Source organism: Dendrobates tinctorius, unplaced genomic scaffold, assembly GCF_039654945.1.
Source record: "Dendrobates tinctorius isolate UK_male_01 unplaced genomic scaffold, ASM3965494v1 ptg000152l, whole genome shotgun sequence".
In the NCBI taxonomy this organism is placed as follows: Eukaryota; Metazoa; Chordata; class Amphibia; order Anura; family Dendrobatidae; genus Dendrobates; species Dendrobates tinctorius.
In genome coordinates, this window is record NW_027361819.1 from 4773049 (window position 1) to 4796066 (window position 23018).

Genomic DNA, 23018 nt, shown 5'->3' on the forward strand with positions numbered 1-23018 from the left:
CATGACAGTGCCTAGTGTAAAAGGTCCATAAAGTCATGGGGAAGAACATGGGCACAGAGCCCGGACCCCAACTCCATCCTGTAATGGGGATTGTGAGCCTGTCACCCCCTTACATCAGTGTCTGACCTCACAAATGCTATTCTAGAGGAAGAATCCCCACAAACGTCTCAAAAATCTTGTAGAAGTCCTCAGAAGAGCGGGAGCCGTTAGGTCTGCAGAGGAGCCACTCCATATTAATGTCTATGGATGTAGAATGGGAGGTCAGGAAAATTCCTGGAGGGGGCACTTACTTTCCTCCATTAGTGTTCTTAGTATAAATTTTACACAATGACCACAAGATGGCACCATCTCCCAGAGAAAAACTTGCATGCCCTATGAAGGAATGTCTGCGGCACATGTCGCTGGGATCACTGCTCCGCCGTCCAAGGCTCCGCGCGGCCCGTATCCCACACAGCACAAAACGGCGTGAATTGCTATAATTTATTGTACTATAATCAATATCACAATATAATAAATTAATATAAATTATTGCATTTTTATTGCTGAATTACGAGGTTGTGTTCACACTTTGCAAAATCTCCGTAAAACCATTCTGGATTTATGGAGATTTTGATCCTTAGAAACATGAATGACTTGGCCACATCTCATCTGTTAGGAGGTTCCCACAGGTAACCCCCCCCCCCCCCCCCCTCATTGTTCTTGGTCCTGCTGGTACTTTTCTTATCCGGTCTTGATCCAGGAACAGGTTAATCTCTTTTATATTCTCTGTTAGAGAATATGTGGCTATTAGGGGGATCCTATCAGGTGCAGCCCCCTCTATTGGCCAGGGTGTCTCCCTCTCCAGAGGATACAGGGTTCTGTGCATTACACCCATCGGGATTCGGCTTGGTTACCTATAGGATTGCACGCTGGACCGGTCCTGGCCGCCTCAACAAGTTTTCTGTGCCTTTAAATAAAATGTTCTCTGCTGGTTAGAATGGCAGTGATATAGAATATATAGATAAATGGAAACATATATAGGCCGTCGTTCAGACAGCGCTTATTACCAGGCAGCGGAGGAGGATTTCTCATCTATTTTTACAAGAGAGAACATTGGATATTTCTGATTCAGCCACTGTAGTAACGATCCCAGCCTGTAGGTGGTGTGTGAGGAAGTAAATCATGTAAGAGAGATCTCCACCTACAGATTGTAAGTGGTACTGCAACGTGCAGGCTGTAGTGATCATTGCCCCCGTTATCTGTATTGTATAGTGACCAATGCCCCATTATCTGTACTGTACAGGGACCGGTGCCCCATTATCTGTACTGTATAGTGACCGGTGCCCCATTATCTGTACTGTATAGTGGCCGGTGCCCCATTATATGTACTGTATAGTGACCGGTGCCCCATTATATGTACTGTATAGTGACTGCTGCCCCATTATCTGTACTGTATAGTGACCGCTGCCCCATTATCTGTACTGTATAGTGACCGCTGCCCCATTATCTGTACTGTATAGTGGCCGGTGCTCCATTATCTGTACTATATAGTGACCGGTGCCCCATTATCTGTACTGTATAGTGACCGATGCCCCATTATCTGTAATGTATAGTGGCCAGTGCCCCATTATCTGTACTGTGTAGTGACCGGTTCCCCATTCTCTACTGTACAGGGACCGCTGCCCCATTATCTGTACTGTATAGTGACCGGTGCCCCATTATATGTACTGTATAGTGACCGATGCCCCATTATCTGTACTGTACAGTGACCGGTGCCCCCATTATCTGTACTGTACAGGGACCGGTGCCCCATTATCTGTACAGGGACCGGTGCCCCATTATCTGTACAGGGACCGGTGCCCCATTATCTGTACTGTACAGTGGCCGGTGCCCCATTATCTGTACTGTACAGGGACCGGTGCCCCATTATCTGTACTGTATAGTGACCGGTGCCCCATTATCTGTACTGTGTAGTGACCGGTGCCCCATTATCTGTACTGTACAGTGGCCGGTGCCCCATTATCTGTACTGTACAGGGACCGGTGCCCCATTATCTGTAATGTATAGTGACCGGTGCCCCATTATCTGTACTGTATAGTGGCCGGTGCCCCATTATATGTACTGTATAGTGACCGGTGCCCCATTATATGTACTGTATAGTGACTGCTGCCCCATTATCTGTACTGTATAGTGACCGCTGCCCCATTATCTGTACTGTATAGTGACCGCTGCCCCATTATCTGTACTGTATAGTGGCCGGTGCTCCATTATCTGTACTATATAGTGACCGGTGCCCCATTATCTGTACTGTATAGTGACCGATGCCCCATTATCTGTAATGTATAGTGGCCAGTGCCCCATTATCTGTACTGTGTAGTGACCGGTTCCCCATTATCTACTGTACAGGGACCGCTGCCCCATTATCTGTACTGTATAGTGACCGGTGCCCCATTATATGTACTGTATAGTGACCGATGCCCCATTATCTGTACTGTACAGTGACCGGTGCCCCCATTATCTGTACTGTACAGGGACCGGTGCCCCATTATCTGTACAGGGACCGGTGCCCCATTATCTACTGTACAGGGACCGGTGCCCCATTATCTGTACTGTACAGGGACCGGTGCCCCATTATCTGTACTGTATAGTGGCCGGTGCCCCATTATCTGTACTGTGTAGTGACCGGTGCCCCATTATCTGTACTGTATAGTGGCCGGTGCCCCATTATCTGTACTGTACAGGGACCGGTGCCCCATTATCTGTACTGTACAGGGACCGGTGCCCCATTATCTGTACTGTACAGTGACCGGTGCCCCATTATCTGTACTGTATAGTGACCGGTGCCCCATTATCTGTACAGTGACCGCTGCCCCGTTGTCAGGGTCATCGGCTCTTTTCCCCCTCCTCGAAGCTCCTCACCCAGGCCACCGTACGCCGCTTACTCTCCTCCCAGCTGAACAGTGGCCGGTAACCGAAGTGGCGCTCCGCCTTGTCCGTCTGCACGGTGAACGTGGTGCTGGCCACCGCCAGGGTGTAGGCGTTGAGTATCGGGGCGTAGGTGCAGAATGGGTGGAGAAGCCATTGCAGAACAGAATTCAGCAGCGCCAACAAGTAGAGGAGGAAATAAGGCACCAGCGGGCGCGAGCCGACCATCCGAAAGCCGCAGGGCGACAGGAACTCCATGTTGAAGTCCTCGTAGCTCTTATATGGAGAGCTGTCATAGCAGAAGTAGACCTGACCGCCCAGCGCGGACGGGCGGTCCTGGAGGTGGTGGGCCGCCAGGAGATGCATCCAGGCCACGTTACCTGCAGGAGGAAGGAATGATGAGAGGACATGGCGTCCTACAGCAGAATGATGAGTGCAGCTCCGCATGGGACGTCCTTACCGACATAGACGCGTCCGTGTTCTGTGGATGACGGAATGGCTCTGAACACCCGCCGGCCCTTCTTCAGCCCCTGCTGATAAAACTGCCTCATCAGCTCGTGGCCCTCGCCGTAGATCCCGGTGGGGCGTAGCGCGCAGGTGTAGAGCGTCTTCCCGCCTTTTATCTGCGTGCACAACATAGGTTATCCCCCCCGTGATGACATCATACACCACGTGCACAGTGCTGACCCCTGCGGGACGCTCAGGGCATTACCTTCCTCCCATTGGCCTCCAGCACCAGCTTCTCGGCTTTGGACTTGCTCAGCGGGTATGGCTGGTTGTGGTAGACGGTATACGCCGTGTCCTCGTTACCCCTGCCACCGGCAGAAACCACAAGCTTCTTAAAGGACAGGTCTGAAATGGCTGATAACAGGGAACAACAGAGAGCATAGACATTACCTATAGAATGGGTCCTTGTGTAAATTGGGCCCCACGACCTCCATGCTGCTGGTGTAGAGCAGGTACTGGATGCCTTCCTCCTCGCAGACCCTCAGCACGTTCTCCGTCCCTGCGGACACATGAGCGGTCGCCAGTCACCGAGCTGCCAACCAGTCACATTTACAGAAGTGTCACATGGGGGGTAGGACCGGGGGACACAAGGGCCACACAACGGCTCGTACGTGTCGCCACCTGGTGGTCAGTGCTGGAGGTGCATCGCTTTCATCTGCATTTACAGGCAATATAAGGGGACGATCTCTGACACCATTCACACCATGCACAAACACCTGACGAGTGTCTATGGGGGCAGAAGGAAAAATCCTCCGTCCCAAAATTAGGTTATGAAATGGTTTTTCCTACATTTGTGGAGCTGCACAATGTGACTCATCTGTCAGATCCGGAGGCCGGAAATGGTAAAATAATGTACAACATGTGCAGAGTAATAGTCCAACATCACAAAACACTCCGCTCAGTGTGATGTCCAAGAAAGTCAGAGCTCCGATGTAGGGAAGGTGACCGGATGGACGGACTAGTCTGAGTGAAGAAGGAAAGGTTTGCACAGTGTAGGTAGGTGTCAGTTATTACCGGGGGAAACAACTAGGTAAGTGTAGTGGACGTGCAGTACCTTGGGTGGACATTAGATGGCAGGGAGGAGTGTGAGCAAAGGACTTGACAGCAGCTTAGGGCTTTAGAAACCGTTGGTCATGGGGGGCGTGGTGACAGTTAGTGACAGTTTCAAGGAACCGGGTGAGCTATAAATTCTGAGGGAGGGTTCCAGAAGATTCCAGTCCCCAGGGGGAGCTCAGGTGACAGGAGGACTGCGACAGTCTGTGCGCTCTGAGGAGAATCCGACCAGGGGGACTGAGGAGAGAGAACGTCAGGGGGGTGGTCCTGACAGGAAGAACCGCAGAAGAGACGTGGCAGTGGGTGCAGGATACCGTATTTAACACGACGACTGACCAGTGGAAGCGCTGTTGGTTTATGGGCCTAGGGCGGCCACAGTGACGGACCTGTCAGGAACGTCAAACACTGAAGGAGGGACGGTACGTACAAATACGTCCCTGGTGACAGTGTGAAAACGGCTCTGAAATCGAAGAGCCGACAAGTGAAGAGAAGTGCGGTGTGTTGCGGAGGCCGTTAGGTGAACGGCAAGTAAAGAAATAAACTTGGACCTGTTGTACCCAGTAACTGCCTCCATCTTGTCTCTGTGTCATCTCTGCGCGGTATAAAAGAGGGACCACCCCCCCAGCTCAGCCCGGCCCCACCATCACCTATACATTTGGCGTAGTCGGCAGGATCGCCGCCGCTAATACATCATCTTCTGCGGCAGACCTGCCTTAAAGGATGGAGAAGGACTTGGACTGTGCTGCTTGGATTATAAATACCTGTGGATTACAAATTGGGAGCGCTGTGGTGACTCCGTGATGCTGACAGAAGATCCGGGGCGGTATCAGGAGCTGCGCAAGATGGCGGCATTACTGCAGCGCAGGGGAGAGGTCCGGGTGTTTGCAGTCATGTTGAATGGACTGGGACCCCCTCCAACGTACCCCCGTGGACAGCAGTATGTACCCGGAGGCCGACGCTCCCATGTACTGGACCCTAGCAGATGGGTGGAGAGGCCTGCCGACACCCCACCTCACAGAGGTAGTGGCACAGAAGAAAAACTTGGCTGCGGCTGTCTGATGCCATTCGAGTGCTGCCCATCGGACGGTATGAGACGCTGCGGGTGTCGGGGCATCGGCCGACTAGCGTGGCAATGGCGGCAGGAGATGGAGCTGCACCAGAAGTCATCTGTAGAACCACGGGCAGGCAGCGGGATGCTGAGTCGGGGAGCAGAGCCTGAGCGGAGTCAGCGAGAACGGCCGCCACCAATACCAGCAGAGGACTTCTCAGCGGAGCCCCCGGGTCCGGAGGGAAGGCCCGCAGGACAGTGGAGCAAGGAACGGAGGCTGCGGGGGAAACCGCGTGATGATGGGACGGAGGCCGCAGCGCCGGGGAAGGTGAGAGTAACCCCGGCCCTACTAGTGCCTCCGCAAGTGGCCCCCACCATTCTGCTGCAGCACGCGGCCCCCTGCGCACCGGAAGGCCTAGTTACCACGGGCCCCGTGGTGTATGCGGAGCTGAGCGAGGCCCCCGCTCATGTCCCCGAACTACCCCGCCCGGAGTCACCAGTGCAGAGCTCACCCAAAGAAGACGCTGCTGCGCTTTCCCTGCTAATAGCAGCTGCATCGTTGAAATCGGCCGTTACTCCGGCTCCGTTGGAAGTAGTGGATGCGGCCTGTACTGGGGCCGCGGTTATGCCGCTGCTGGAGTCGGCTGCGACTGACTTAGCGGGCCCTGTGATTCCAGCCCCCGAGGACCCGGTTGTCCCCATTTGCCACCTGACCCCAGCGGCTGCTGGGCCACAAATCTTCGGCCGTTTCTGTCTTGCGGTCTTTTTCAGTGGAGTCCCGCCCACCGGACTCCAGGGCCCGTGCTGTTCCCTCCGTGTGGGAAGCGGAGGTGATCAGGAAGAAAAAGGCCCGGGAGCAGGAAGTGTGGAACCTGCTCCACACTCAAGGAGAGGCCGTCATGGAAAAGAAGAGGACATGAATGGACACTCTCGGTTCCCCCAGGAGTTTCACGGCTGTGGGGCCCTCACCTCTGTCCACTGAGAGGAGGATAGACTGTCAGGAGTTCGATGCACCGTTGTGCAGATTATAAGGACAGTTTCATTTAGAAAAAAAAGTTTTGTTGTTGTTTAACTGATGCAACTATTTTCTCTCTCTCTTTCTTTCTTCTTTCTATGTTCTTTATATACGAAAATATGTTTACCTGACAGAACGGGGATACAGAAAGCGGAGGAGTGTCCAGGTCTAAGGAAGGGGGGAGGAGGAAAGAAGACATGCAATGTTATGTTATATTTTGGTTTTAAAAGCAAGAGAAAATGAAAAAAAAAAAATTATAAAAATGGGTACTTGTGATATTGTAAAGTTGTTTTGGTGTACAATATGCACAAGTAAAATGCAACAGGTCCGGGTAAGGGAAGGTCTGCGGGACCAAAGGAAAGTGTGAGATCCGGTAGGGATCTAAGAGTTGAGGAGGTCTGGGAGACCGGGACGCCGACCATGACATGTAATTTAAAGAAGGGTAAATGAGTTGGAAGACGTGAGAGAGACAGCCGTCCTAGGTCAGGCCCCCAACACCACGGACACCCCTGAAGGAGGAAGGCGGGCGCTGGTAATGATCTTGAAGGTAAGAGACCTCGATCATGGCGTACCGAATAGTGAAAGGTAACAGAAGGGGAGAGTAGGGGAAAGATACACGCCGTAGAGAGAATACGGGTGTACCTTGCCCAGTTTGAAAGACGTCATGTGGCGTGCGCGCTGGTGAGTAGCAGTAGGCTGCTCAGAGCATAGTGCTCCCAGTATGGTTCGGCCCCCGCAGATAGTGGGTTTGGCTCAACAGCTGGTCCGACAACAGAATGTAGGTGTAGCTTCAGAACGACGAAGGCAGGGATGACGATTGTCGAGGACGACAATGGACAAAGGGGGAGTGTAGGGAAGGTGACCTGACGGACGGACTAGTCTGAGTGAAGAAGGAAAGGTTTGCACAGTGTAGGAAGATGTCAGTTATTACCGGGGGAAACAACTAGGAAAGTGTAGTGGACGTGCAGTTCCTTGGGTGGACATTAGATGGCAGGGAGGAGTGTGAGCAAAGGACTTGACAGCAGCTTAGGGCTTTAGAAACCTTTGGTCATGGGGGGCGTGGTTGGAGTGACAGTTTCAAGGAACCGGGTGAGCTATAAATTCTGAGGGAGGGTTCCAGAAAGTTCCAGTCCCCAGGGGGAGCTCAGGTGACAGGAGGACTGCGACAGTCTGTGCGCTCTGAGGAGAATCCGACCAGGGGGACTGAGGAGAGAGAACGTCAGGGGGGTGGTCCTGACAGGAAGGTACCGCAGAAGAGACGTGGCAGTGGGTGCAGGATACCGCATTTAACACGACGACTGACCAGTGGAAGCGCTGTTGGTTTATGGGCCTAGGGCGGCCACAGTGACGGACCTGTCAGGAACGTCAAACACTGAAGGAGGGACGGTACGTACAAATACATCCCTGGTGACAGTGTGAAAACGGCTCTGAAATCGAAGAGCCGACAAGTGAAGAGAAGTGCGGTGTGTTGCGGAGGCCGTTAGGTGAACGGCAAGTAAAGAAATAAACTTGGACCTGTTGTACCCAGTAACTGCCTCCATCTTGTCTCTGTGTCATCTCTGCATGGTATAAAAGAGGGACCACCCCCCCCAGCTCAGCCCGGCCCCACCATCACCTCTACACCGACACCCACAGGGGCAAGGAAATCTGCTCTGTAGATGTATACAAAAAAACATCATTTGAAAGGTAACTCACCAAGCCCTGACTGATGCACTGGCCGGATGCAGCAGAGCCCCATTGATAAAGGCTGGGGCAGCACAGGTGCATACCACTGATAAGGACAGCCAGTAACCCTATATGGTCCAGCTGCCCAGTGGAAAACGGTTATTAGTTATATTCTTGTACATAGGGGGCAGTATTATAGTAGTTATATTCTTGTATAAAGGGGCAGTATTATAGTAGCTATATTATTGTATAAAGGGGCAGTATTATAGTAGTTATATTCTTGTATAAAGGGGCAGTATTATAGTAGTTATATTCTTGTATAAAGGGGCAGTATTATAGTAGCTATATTCTTGTATAAAGGGGCAGTATTATAGTAGTTATATTCTTGTATAAAGGGGCAGTATTATAGTAGTTATATTCTTGTATAAAGGGGCAGTATTATAGTAGTTATATTCTTGTATAAAGGGGCAGTATTATAGTAGCTATATTCTTGTACATAGAGGCAGTATTATAGTAGTTATATTCTTGTATAAAGGGGCAGTATTATAGTAGTTATATTCTTGTATAAAGGGGCAGTATTATAGTAGTTATATTCTTATACATAGAGGCAGTATTATAGTAGTTATATTCTTGTACATAGGAGCAGTATTATAGTAGTTATATTCTTGTACATAGAGGCAGTATTATAGTAGTTATATTCTTGTATAAAGGGGCAGTATTATAGTAGTTATATTCTTGTATAAAGGGGCAGTATTATAGTAGTTATATTCTTATACATAGAGGCAGTATTATAGTAGTTATATTCTTGTACATAGGAGCAGTATTATAGTAGTTATATTCTTGTACATAGAGGCAGTATTATAGTAGTTATATTCTTGTATAAAGGGGCAGTATTATAGTAGTTATATTCTTGTATAAAGGGGCAGTATTATAGTAGTTATATTCTTATACATAGAGGCAGTATTATAGTAGTTATATTCTTGTATAAAGGGGCAGTATTATAGTAGTTATATTCTTGTATAAAGGGGCAGTATTATAGTAGTTATATTCTTGTATAAAGTGGCAGTATTATAGTAGTTATATTCTTGTACATAGGAGCAGTATTATAGTAGTTATATTCTTGTACATAGGAGCAGTATTATAGTAGTTATATTCTTGTACATAGGAGCAGTATTATAGTAGTTATATTCTTGTACATAGGGGCAGTATTATAGTAGTTATATTCTTGTATATAGGAGCAGTGTTATAGTAGTTATACTCTTGTACATAGGAGGCAGTATTATAGTAGTTATATTCTTGTACATAGGGGCAGTATTATAGTAGTTATATTCTTGTACATAGGAGGCAGTATTATAGTAGATATATTCTTGTACATAGGAGCAGTATTATAGTAGTTATGTTCCTGTACATAGGAGCAGTATTATAGTAGTTATATTCTTGTACATAGGAGCAGTATTATAGTAGTTATATTCTTGTACATAGGGGCAGTATTATTGTAGTTATACTCTTGTACATAGGGGCAGTATTATAGTAGTTATATTCTTGTACATAGGAGCAGTATTATAGTAGTTATACTCTTGTATAAAGGGGCAGTATTATAGTAGCTATATTCTTGTACATAGAGGCAGTATTATAGTAGTTATATTCTTGTATAAAGGGGCAGTATTATAGTAGTTATATTCTTGTATAAAGGGGCAGTATTATAGTAGTTATATTCTTATACATAGAGGCAGTATTATAGTAGTTATATTCTTGTACATAGGAGGCAGTATTATAGTAGATATATTCTTGTACATAGGAGCAGTATTATAGTAGTTATGTTCCTGTACATAGGAGCAGTATTATAGTAGTTATATTCTTGTACATAGGAGCAGTATTATAGTAGTTATACTCTTGTACATAGGGGCAGTATTATTGTAGTTATACTCTTGTACATAGGGGCAGTATTATAGTAGTTATATTCTTGTACATAGGAGCAGTATTATAGTAGTTATACTCTTGTACATAGGGGCAGTATTATTGTAGTTATACTCTTGTACATAGGGGCAGTATTATAGTAGTTATATTCTTGTACATAGGAGCAGTATTATAGTAGTTATATTCTTGTACATAGGAGTATTATAGTAGGTATATTCTTGTATATAGGAGCAGTGTTATAGTAGTTATATTCTTGTACATAGGAGCAGTATTATAGTAGTTATGTTCCTGTACATAGGAGCAGTATTATAGTAGTTATATTCTTGTACATAGGAGCAGTATTATAGTAGTTATACTCTTGTACATAGGGGCAGTATTATTGTAGTTATATTCTTGTACATAGGGGGCAGTATTATAGTAGTTATATTCTTGTATATAGGAGCAGTATTATATTAGTTATATTCTTGTACATAGGGGCAGTATTATAGTAGTTATACTCTTGTACATAGGGGCAGTATTATTGTAGTTATATTCTTGTACATAGGAGCAGTATTATAGTAGTTATATTCTTGTACATAGGGGGCAGTATTATAGTAGTTATATTCCTGTACATAGGAGCAGTATTATAGTAGTTATATTCTTGTATAAAGGGGCAATTTTTATTATAAAAACCCAAACATAAATACAATTATAATAAAACAAAAATCATCCAGTATTACAAAACACAAACCACTTAGGTAATATATACACAGCACTAATGATCAGATCATATTCATAAATAAATTAAAGTGTCCACACCTGGGGATGGAAAAAGAAAGTTAGAGGGAAAAAAAAACAAAAAAAACATTATCATATTTTCTAACTGAACTTTACGTTTCTCCATAACGTTATGTTTCTTGGACTCCTTCCAACTTCCAGTGATTTTATCCTGACATAACCTGATTGGCGGCAGCGGTGTGATCGAACAGCTCATTGTGCAGTGACACCCGGGTTCTCATGTGCCAGTGATAGTATTTGATGACACTGATTATAATGTACATCGTCTCTCTGTCGATGTTACTAACAGTGTAGGGGACACCATAGATTATGTCGGGATACTTTAGGGTCCGCAGTCTGGGGATTTTTAGATTATCTGACACTTCCTCCCAGATCTTCCTCCCTCCCCAGCAATCACATATAAAGTGCTCCATAGTCTCCTCCTGCTGACAACCAAGGGGACACGTCCGATCAGAGACACACAGATGTTTCAGGTTCCCTTTGACAAAGAGCCGACTATGCAGTGAAAGCCAAGTGACATCAAACAGTTTAGGAGGTAGCCGTTTCCCGTTTAGGAACCTAAGGCTTTCCTGCAGGGCGGTGGTGACACAATCTCTCAGGGCCAGTGGAGAGTAGAAGAAAGTCCTACATACACGAGCATACAGGTCTCTTCTCGTACTGCTCTCAATGTAAGACCTCTCCAGTCCCCACTTCCTAACACACTTCAGACCATAGTCCAGATACTGGGGGAGGTGGTCACCTGTCCATCTCCTCCTCTTGAGACTGCCGCCTCGCACCCAAGATTCTGCAAAAGGCAATATCCAGTACCTGATACTATTTACCCACAGGGAGCTACTGTTTGAGTCCATGTTCCCAAAATTCACCTTTAGAAACAAGGAGTCAAAGAAAACCCTTGGATTCAACATATCCAGCCCACCCTCTCTCCGCCGTAGGTACGTTATTCCCCTCTTTATTAGGTCCAACCTATTCCCCCACAAGAGCTGGAAGAACAGGCTGAAGAGCCTCGCTGAGAAAGATTCTGGGAAAGCGACAGAGACATACAAGAAAACGGGGACCAGGTACGTCTTCAACATTGTGACCCTTTCTCTGTAGGTCAGCCTCCAGTTCTTCCATCGCTGAACCTTTGCATTTCCGGTTTCCAATTTCTCCTCCCAATTTAGCGTGGCATTATCATCCCTCCCAAATTTAACCCCTAGGATCTTAATATGGGTGGAGGCTTTGGAAAACTGCGGCAGATCAAAGCTGGGCTCAGTATCTAATGTCCATAGAGCTTGACTCTTTTCAAGGTTGACCAGAGACCCGGAGGCCTCTGAGTAGCTTCTGATGGACGCAGATAACATCTGCACCTCACAAGGATTGGAGATCACCAGTGTCACATCGTCCGCATAGGCAACAACATTCAGAGGCGGGCAGTGGGGGACCGGCACCCCCTGAAAATCGCACTGCTGCAGTGACCTCAGAAACGGGTCTAGGGCAAAAACATACAGGAGCGGACTCATTGGGCAGCCCTGTCTCACCCCCGCCTCAACTCCAAAAGTGTCACCCTGCCAACCATTAATCAGAGGAAAGCTCACCGCCTCTCTGTACAACGTCTTCAGCCAATCCACAAATTGTCCCGGAATACCGTACTTTGACAAAGTGGCCCACAGATAGTCATGATCAACCCTGTCAAAGGCTTTAGCCTGGTCCAGACTAACAACATATCTCCCACACCGCAGAGCTTTACATCTCTCAAACATCTCTCGTATCGAGATGACTGCTCCAGAGATGTTCCGCCCTTTTACTGTGCCAAACTGAGAGCCTGCCAACAGTGCCGGGGACAAACAGACTAATCTAGAAAATAGGATCTTTGCTAGAATCTTCCTGTCCACATTCAAGAGGGCAATCGGCCTCCAGTTCTTGATGTCACTCGGCTCTTTACCTTTAGACAGCAGAATTAACGAGGACACTCTCATGGATGGAGGCATCAGGTGATTTTCTAGACAATTTCTATACACATCCACGAGAATTGGAGCCAGGAGGTCTCTGAATTTCTTATAAAATTCTGCCGTTATACCATCTGGACCTGGTGCCTTCATCAGATATAACTTATCAATAGCCTCCTTAACTTCCTCCACCGTTAATTCTGCCGTCAAAGGAGAAAAGTCCAGATCATTAGTATCAGGCACTGGAGTTGCCTCCAAGAATTGAGTCATCTTATCTTTATCCAAAACTTTCCTCTGAAACAAGTCAGCATAGTAAGATCTCACCACCTCCAGGATACCCTCCCGTGAATCCTGCAATACACCCTGGGAGTCAATGAGACCCGTGACCATTTTTTTGGCCACCCTCTCCCTGCAATTCTCAAAGGGATCAGGGGCCCCTAAGGACCCATAATCCCGTTCAAGAACCAGGGAGGTATACCTGCTATACTGATACTGCTTTATCTCAGATTTCAGGCGGTCGATCTTCACTATGTCATCCCCGCCCACCGAATACAGTGACTCCAATTCTTTGCGCAGCTTTAGGTACTGGCTGTACTTATTCCTCCCTTTATTAACTGACAGTCTCTTTAAGAGGGATCTGATATCCTCCTTGACGTCCTCCCACCAGTCGGTCATGTTGTCATAGAAGTCAAACCTGTCTAGATGAAGCTGGATAAGGGAGTGAACACGGCTCTGAACATAGGCATCATCCAGGAGACTGGAATTGAGCTTCCACAACCCTCTACCAATGTCCGGACGGTTAGAGGAACCCAAAGAGAAGCACAAGGCAAGGTGATCAGAGTAAGGGACGACCTTCTCACTCAGGGCGCCGACAGCCTCAGTAGGACTGACAAAAGCAAAATCTATTCTACTGCTCCTGTTGGAACATGAATATGTGAATTTTGGTTGTCGCCCACCCTGTGTGAAAAAGTCGGTCAATCCTGCCTGCATTATGACGTTATGTAGGACCTTACCGTCCCTGGTCACTGCCCTGCCCGAGGAGCTGTCACCTGATGTCATTATGGTATTAAAGTCCCCCGCCATCACCACTGGAAGAGAAGTGAAGAGGTAAGGCTTGACGTCATTAAACAGCTGGATCCTGTCCGTCACTGTCTGTGGCCCATAGATGTTAATAAGCCGGAGTCGCCTCCCATGGACAGTGACTTCCAGGACCAGACATCTTCCCATGACCACCTCCGTCATCCTATGCACAGTCACATCATTGGTGTTAAACAGGACAGCGACCCCGGCGTAAGGCTCCACAGCCAGTGACCAGAAAGAAGGACCGGACCGCCATTCCCTCTCAGCCTCTCTCATAAGCCCCAGAGACGTCAGTCGTGTCTCCTGCAGGAAGATGACATCTGTGTCCAGATATTTGAGATGTTCATACACCGTGTGTCTAGTTCTCCTCAGCTTAATGCTATTCACATTGCTCGAGGTCACTGTCAATGAGAACCCCGCCATCACAACACAATATAGAAGGAGCAGAGTAACAGCCATCATCATGAGTCAGAGATGTTCTGTCCACCACTTGTGTCCATGTCAGACTCTACCTGAGGGTCCACAGATAAGGGCTTCCGCTTTGGCGGGGGGTGGTCCTCTATGTCCCTGTCACACTCAGCATCAACTTTCCTCAACTCTTCCTCATAATCGTCACCATTGGAGTCAGATAAAACTCCATACTTGTTGGACATGACCATCACTCCTGCAGAATTCTGAACCTTCTTACTAGCTCTCTGACCAGTGTCATATTCTGCCTCAGGTTTACGGGAGGATGTGTTCTTTTTCTTCCTTTTATTATTATTAATGCTCCAGTCATCAGATACAGACAGCGATGCTGAAGGGGGGCTATCTGAGGCTGCTGGACCTGATGGACGACCTCCATGTTCCCCTCTGCACCCTGCTTCTCTGGTGCTGCCTGAGTGGACTCCTGGTGGGCATCTGAGCTGGTCAGCATCTCTCCTGACATTAAATACTCCTCCTCATGTGTCCCTGCCACCACATCCTCATCCTCCTGAGCCTCTGCCCCTGCCATCACAGACTCATCAGGGGAGACTCTGCAGATGTTGTGCCAGGCATCTGGACAGTCCCTGTGAGGGTGGCCCATCCTACCACAGAGGTTGCACCTGACGTCCCGGCAGTCTGCAGCGACATGGCCGATTGCCCCACACAGACTGCACTTCACCACAGTACAGGCGTTAGCCAGATGACCTTTCCCACCACATTTGAAGCACTTTCTGGGTTGCCCGGGATAATAACACCTTCCCTTCTCCCTCCCAATGAAGAAGGAGTTGGGTAAGTGGGCAGTGATGTTATCACACTGCCGCAATTTTACCAAGACCCGCCACCCCATTGTCCAGATACCATCCTCATCTCTGACCTTCGTGAGTCCAGAGACGAGGTCACAGTGTCTCCGGAGCCACACCTCGATGTCCTGTGGAGGAACGGCCTCATTCCAGAACGTGATGTTTACTGTGACAGTGTCCGGCCTGGAGATAGGAACCAACACAAACTTATTCCAGCCCTCAACATCTCTGAACTTGGGGTAATTGGCCCAGAATCTATCCAGGTCAGACATGAGCTTGAAGCTGACCTCGTAGCCCTGCCTGTCCTGAAGATTAGACACTGCCAGTATCTCATTTGCCACAAACCCCATCTGGCCGCAGAGCAGCTCTCTCACCACATACCTGCGTTGTGGCAGATCCTCCTTGGCACCTATGTATTTAAGCCGCACCACATTAATGCGTTTGAATGTCTGGCCGGTATACCTGGTGCTGGAAGTGAAGGATGAGGCGCCGCGGCTCCAGGCATTCCTGGGGGGCACCTGCGGGTCACACTAGGCTGACTGACAGGGAGAGGGCCTGCAGCAGGGGGGGCTGTCACACCTTGTGGACTGGATGGCAAAGGGGGATAGTCACACATATCATGCACATTATCATGAGCAGCATCATTATCAGACAGTGCGACGTCCAATACAGAATGTGAAACCCCTCCAACCCCCGACCCCATGGGCACAGCATCCCCAGCCACAGTCTGTGCTTCAGCCTCGGCCTCATCAGCATAAACAGTCTCAGAAATACTGTCCTGCTCCTGTGTGGGGCATTCTGGGACCTGTGGTGCCTCTGCTGGAGTCTGCAGTGTGTGCTCCTGTTCACACTCGGCTGCCTCAGCCTCATCAGCACAAACAGTCTCACATACACTGTCCTGCTCCTGTGTGGGGCATTCTGGGACCTGTGGTGCCTCTGCTGCAGTCTGAAGTGTATGCTCCTGTTCACACTGAGCTGCCTGCTGCTGCAGCTGTTTTCCCTCCTGGAAGCAGAAGCGGGCAGCCTGTAACAATGGCCGTGTCCGCTGCTGGGGGGTCCCGTCGTGAACATCAGGGGTCCTGGCCTCTACAGCACAGTCCTGTTTATAGGAGGTGAACCGCTCGCGGTTCCTGTAGGTCTCTGCCAGGGGCCCCATGCTCTCCAGCACAGATTCAGTGTCCTGCACAACACTCGCCAGCTGTACACCCAGTGTGTTCAGTCTCAGGTCATACGCGTCATTACTGGCAGGATTAGTGGTCTTTAGGCTATAGATGAAGTCTACCTCCATTTGCAGCGCTTTTTTTTGCTGCTGTAACTCACCCAGTTTTCAGACAAGTCCCTGTATCTCATCTGCTAGCTGCAGCTCGGGTGCACGCGCCGGCTCCACAGGCTTAGTCTTGACCACGGGTACAGGGGTTTTGAAGACAGTCTTGTGCGGGTCCACCACGGATGGTTTTGTGGCCCCTTGGCTGGATGCAGGCTCCACAGCAGGTTTATCGCTGCCACCTGACTGCGACCGTGTGCGTCCTGACCGCGCCATACTGCCATGCTGCTGTAGGTTCTCCTGCATTGTCTGCCTTTCCAAAGACGTCCGTCTCTGCCTGGAAGCAGGAGAGGTGATCTGCACAGCTGGGGCCGATCTCACCTGTGCACCTGGCAGGAGCTGCTTACTGACTGGGGAGCTACAAGACTTCATGTTCTGCTGGTTTCCATCACTCACTGACACATTGCCTTCTTGTTTCTTTGCTGGAACTGGAGAAGGTTTTCCTCCCAAAACTTTACTCACAACTGTTTCTTTCTTCATAGAACTGCTGCAGCTTTGACTCGCTGCATTCACTGGACTCACAGCGGCTTTGGGATTAACATTCCCATTAGAAGCCTGGGAGGCTAGTCCCAGTGTAGGCCGGGAAGCCTGGGCCTTGCCAGGGGAGCTTCCCCGCCCAGGGTGGCCCCTCCCTGGGCTGGCTGCAGACATGAGGAGATCCACTGACACACAACCTCACAGCTAGGAGGCAGTATTATAGTAGTTATATTCTTGTACATAGGAGCAGTATTATAGTAGTTATATTCTTGTACATAGGGGCAGTATTATAGTAGTTATATTCTTGTATAAAGGGGCAGTATTATAGTAGTTATATTCCTGTACATAGGAGCAGTATTATAGTAGTTATATTCTTGTATAAAGGGGCAGTATTATAGTAGTTATATTCTTGTACATAGGAGCAGTATTATAGCAGTTATATTCTTGTACATAGGGGCAGTATTATAGTAGTTCTATTCTTGTATATTCTTGTACATAGGAGCAGTATTATAGTAGTTATATTCTTGTACATAGGAGCAGCATTATAGTAGTTACATTCTTGTACATAGGAGCAGTATTATAGTAGTTATATTCTTGTACATAGGGGGCAGTATTATAGTAGTTATATTCTTGCACATAGGAGCAGTATTATAGTAGTTATATTCTTGTACATAGGAGCAGTATTATAGTAGTTATATTCTTGTACATAGGGACAATATTATAGTAGTTATATTCTTGCACATAGGAGCAGTATTATAGTAGTTATATTCTTGTACATAGGAGCAGTATTATAGTAGTTATATTCTTGTACATAGGGGGCAGTATTATAGTAGTTATATTCTTGTACATAGGGGGCAGTATTATAGTAGTTATATTCTTGTATATAGGAGCAGTATTATAGTAGTTATATCCTTGTACATAGAGACAGTATTATAGTAGTTATATTCTTGTACATAGGAGCAGTATTATAGTAGTTATATTCTTGTACATAGGAGCAGTATTATAGTAGTTTATATTCTTGTACATAGGGGCAGTATTATAGTAGTTCTATTCTTGTATATTCTTGTACATAGGAGCAGTATTATAGTAGTTATATTCTTGTACATAGGAGCAGTATTATAGTAGTTATATTCTTGTACATAGGGGGCAGTATTATAGTAGTTCTATTCTTGTATATTCTTGTACATAGGAGCAGTATTATAGTAGTTATATTCTTGTACATAGGAGCAGTATTATAGTAGTTATATTCTTGTACATAGGGGCAGTATTATAGTAGTTCTATTCTTGTATATTCTTGTACATAGGAGCAGTATTATAGTAGTTATATTCTTGTACATAGGAGCAGTATTATAGTAGTTATATTCTTGTACATAGGGGGCAGTATTATAGTAGTTATATTCTTGTACATAGGGGGAAGTATTATAGTAGTTATATTCTTGTATATAGGAGCAGTATTATAGTAGTTATATCCTTGTACATAGAGACAGTATTATAGTAGTTATATTCTTGTACATAGGAGCAGTATTATAGTAGTTATATTCTTGTACATAGGAGCAGTATTATAGTAGTTTATATTCTTGTACATAGGGGCAGTATTATAGTAGTTATATTCTTGCACATAGGAGCAGTATTATAGCAGTTTATATTCTTGTACATAGGGGCAGTATTATAGTAGTTATATTCTTGCACATAGGAGCAGTGTTATAGTAGTTATATTCTTGTACATAGGAGCAGTATTATAGTAGTTATATTCTTGTACATATGAGCAGTATTATAGTAGTTATATTCTTGTACATAGGAGGCAGTATTATAGTAGTTATATTCTTGTACATAGGAGCAGTATTATAGTAGTTATATTCTTGTACACAGGGGGCAGTATTATAGTAGTTATATTCTTGTACATAGGGGCAGTATTATAGTAGTTATATTCTTGTACATAGGAGCAGTATTATAGTAGTTATATTCTTGTACATAGGAGGCAGTATTATAGTAGTTATATTCTTGTACACAGGGGGCAGTATTATAGTAGTTATATTCCTGTACATAGGAGCAGTATTATAGTAGTTATATTCTTGTACACAGGGGGCAGTATTATAGTAGTTATATTCTTGTACATAGGGGCAGTATTATAGTAGTTATATTCTTGTATATAGGAGCAGTATTATAGTAGTTATATTCTTGTACATAGGAGCAGTATTATAGTAGTTATATTCTTGTACATAGGAGCAGTATTATAGTAGTTATATTCTTGTACATAGGGGGCAGTATTATAGTAGTTATATTCTTGTACATAGGGGGAAGTATTATAGTAGTTATATTCTTGTATATAGGAGCAGTATTATAGTAGTTATATCCTTGTACATAGAGACAGTATTATAGTAGTTATATTCTTGTACATAGGAGCAGTATTATAGTAGTTATATTCTTGTACATAGGAGCAGTATTATAGTAGTTTATATTCTTGTACATAGGGGCAGTATTATAGTAGTTATATTCTTGCACATAGGAGCAGTATTATAGTAGTTTATATTCTTGTACATAGGGGCAGTATTATAGTAGTTATATTCTTGCACATAGGAGCAGTGTTATAGTAGTTATATTCTTGTACATAGGAGCAGTATTATAGTAGTTATATTCTTGTACATAGGAGCAGTATTATAGTAGTTATATTCTTGTACATAGGAGGCAGTATTATAGTAGTTATATTCTTGTACATAGGAGCAGTATTATAGTAGTTATATTCTTGTACACAGGGGGCAGTATTACAGTAGTTATATTCTTGTACATAGGGGCAGTATTATAGTAGTTATATTCTTGTACATAGGAGCAGTATTATAGTAGTTATATTCTTGTACATAGGAGGCAGTATTATAGTAGTTATATTCTTGTACACAGGGGGCAGTATTATAGTAGTTATATTCCTGTACATAGGAGCAGTATTATAGTAGTTATATTCTTGTACACAGGGGGCAGTATTATAGTAGTTATATTCTTGTACATAGGGGCAGTATTATAGTAGTTATATTCTTGTATATAGGAGCAGTATTATAGTAGTTATATTCTTGTACATAGGAGCAGTATTATAGTAGTTATATTCTTGTACATAGGAGCAGTATTATAGTAGTAATATTCTTGTACATAGGGGGCAGTATTATAGTAGTTATATTCTTGTACATAGGAGCAGTATTATAGTAGTTATATTCTTGTACATAGGGGGCAGTATTATAGTAGTTATATTCTTGGACATAGGGGGCAGTATTATAGTAGTTATATTCTTGTACATAGGGGGCAGTATTATAGTAGTTATATTCTTGTACATAGGAGCAGTATTATAGTAGTTATATTCTTGTACATAGGGGGCAGTATTATAGTAGTTATATTCTTGTACATAGGAGCAGTATTATAGTGGTTATATTCTTGTACATAGGGGGCAGTATTATAGTAGTTATATTCTTGTACATAGGGGGCAGTATTAGAGTAGTTATATTCTTTTACATAGGAGCAGTATTATAGTTAGTTATATTCTTGTACATAGGGGGCAGTATTATAGTAGTTATATTCTTGTACATAGGGGCAGTATTATAGTAGTTACATTCTTGTACATAGGGGGCAGTATTATAGTAGTTATATTCTTGTACATAGGAGCAGTATTATAGTTAGTTATATTCTTGTACATAGGGGGCAGTATTATAGTAGTTATATTCTTGTACATAGGGGCAGTATTATAGTAGTTACATTCTTGTACACAGGGGGCAGTATTATAGTAGTTATATTCTTGTACACAGGGGGCAGTATTATAGTAGTTACATTCTTGTACATAGGGGGCAGTATTATAGTAGTTATATTCTTGTACATAGGGGCAGTATTATAGTAGTTACATTCTTGTACACAGGGGGCAGTATTATAGTAGTTATATTCTTGTACATAGGGGGCAGTATTATAGTAGTTATATTCTTGTACATAGGGGCAGTATTATAGTAGTTACATTCTTGTACATAGGGGGCAGTATTATAGTAGTTATATTCTTGTACATAGGGGGCAGTATTATAGTAGTTATATTCTTGTACATAGGAGCAGTATTATAGTTAGTTATATTCTTGTACATAGGGGGCAGTATTATAGTAGTTATATTCTTGTACATAGGGGCAGTATTATAGTAGTTATATTCTTGTACACAGGGGGCAGTATTATAGTAGTTATATTCTTGGACATAGGGGCAGTATTATAGTAGTTATATTCTTGTACATAGGGGCAGTATTATAGTAGTTATATTCTTGGACATAGGGGGCAGTATTATAGTAGTTATATTCTTGTACATAGGAGCAGTATTATAGTTAGTTATATTCTTGTACATAGGGGCAGTATTATAGTAGTTATATTCTTGTACATAGGGGCAGTATTATAGTAGTTACATTCTTGTACACAGGGGGCAGTATTATAGTAGTTATATTCTTGTACACAGGGGGCAGTATTATAGTAGTTACATTCTTGTACATAGGGGGCAGTATTATAGTAGTTATATTCTTGTACATAGGGGCAGTATTATAGTAGTTACATTCTTGTACACAGGGGCAGTATTATAGTAGTTATATTCTTGTACATAGGGGGCAGTATTATAGTAGTTATATTCTTGTACATAGGGGCAGTATTATAGTAGTTATATTCTTGCACATAGGAGCAGTATTATAGTAGTTTATATTCTTGTACATAGGGGCAGTATTATAGTAGTTATATTCTTGCACATAGGAGCAGTGTTATAGTAGTTATATTCTTGTACATAGGAGCAGTATTATAGTAGTTATATTCTTGTACATAGGAGCAGTATTATAGTAGTTATATTCTTGTACATAGGAGGCAGTATTATAGTAGTTATATTCTTGTACATAGGAGCAGTATTATAGTAGTTATATTCTTGTACACAGGGGGCAGTATTATAGTAGTTATATTCTTGTACATAGGGGCAGTATTATAGTAGTTATATTCTTGTACATAGGAGCAGTATTATAGTAGTTATATTCTTGTACATAGGAGGCAGTATTATAGTAGTTATATTCTTGTACACAGGGGGCAGTATTATAGTAGTTATATTCCTGTACATAGGAGCAGTATTATAGTAGTTATATTCTTGTACACAGGGGGCAGTATTATAGTAGTTATATTCTTGTACATAGGGGCAGTATTATAGTAGTTATATTCTTGTATATAGGAGCAGTATTATAGTAGTTATATTCTTGTACATAGGAGCAGTATTATAGTAGTTATATTCTTGTACATAGGAGCAGTATTATAGTAGTTATATTCTTGTACATAGGGGGCAGTATTATAGTAGTTATATTCTTGTACATAGGGGGAAGTATTATAGTAGTTATATTCTTGTATATAGGAGCAGTATTATAGTAGTTATATCCTTGTACATAGAGACAGTATTATAGTAGCTATATTCTTGTACATAGGAGCAGTATTATAGTAGTTATATTCTTGTACATAGGAGCAGTATTATAGTAGTTTATATTCTTGTACATAGGGGCAGTATTATAGTAGTTATATTCTTGCACATAGGAGCAGTATTATAGTAGTTTATATTCTTGTACATAGGGGCAGTATTATAGTAGTTATATTCTTGCACATAGGAGCAGTGTTATAGTAGTTATATTCTTGTACATAGGAGCAGTATTATAGTAGTTATATTCTTGTACATAGGAGCAGTATTATAGTAGTTATATTCTTGTACATAGGAGGCAGTATTATAGTAGTTATATTCTTGTACATAGGAGCAGTATTATAGTAGTTATATTCTTGTACACAGGGGGCAGTATTATAGTAGTTATATTCTTGTACATAGGAGGCAGTATTATAGTAGTTATATTCTTGTACACAGGGGGCAGTATTATAGTAGTTATATTCCTGTACATAGGAGCAGTATTATAGTAGTTATATTCTTGTACACAGGGGGCAGTATTATAGTAGTTATATTCTTGTACATAGGGGCAGTATTATAGTAGTTATATTCTTGTATATAGGAGCAGTATTATAGTAGTTATATTCTTGTACATAGGAGCAG

At 44.3% G+C, this 23018-nt stretch overlaps 1 protein-coding gene across 2 annotated transcripts in view; it reads right to left on the reverse strand.

Moving 5' to 3' along the window:
- Positions 1 to 466: 466 nt before the first annotated feature.
- HSD3B7 (hydroxy-delta-5-steroid dehydrogenase, 3 beta- and steroid delta-isomerase 7) overlaps positions 467 to 23018 on the reverse strand; it is a 62224-nt gene continuing 39672 nt past the window's right edge. For both annotated transcript variants that reach the window (XM_073547460.1, XM_073547459.1), the window contains 4 exons: positions 3802 to 3910; positions 3617 to 3716; positions 3365 to 3527; positions 467 to 3284 (listed from right to left, as the gene is read on the reverse strand). In XM_073547460.1, the coding sequence (XP_073403561.1) occupies positions 2863 to 3284; positions 3365 to 3527; positions 3617 to 3716; positions 3802 to 3910 (794 nt within the window). In that variant the 3' untranslated portion in view covers positions 467 to 2862. The remainder of the gene's footprint in view (positions 3285 to 3364; positions 3528 to 3616; positions 3717 to 3801; positions 3911 to 23018) is intronic.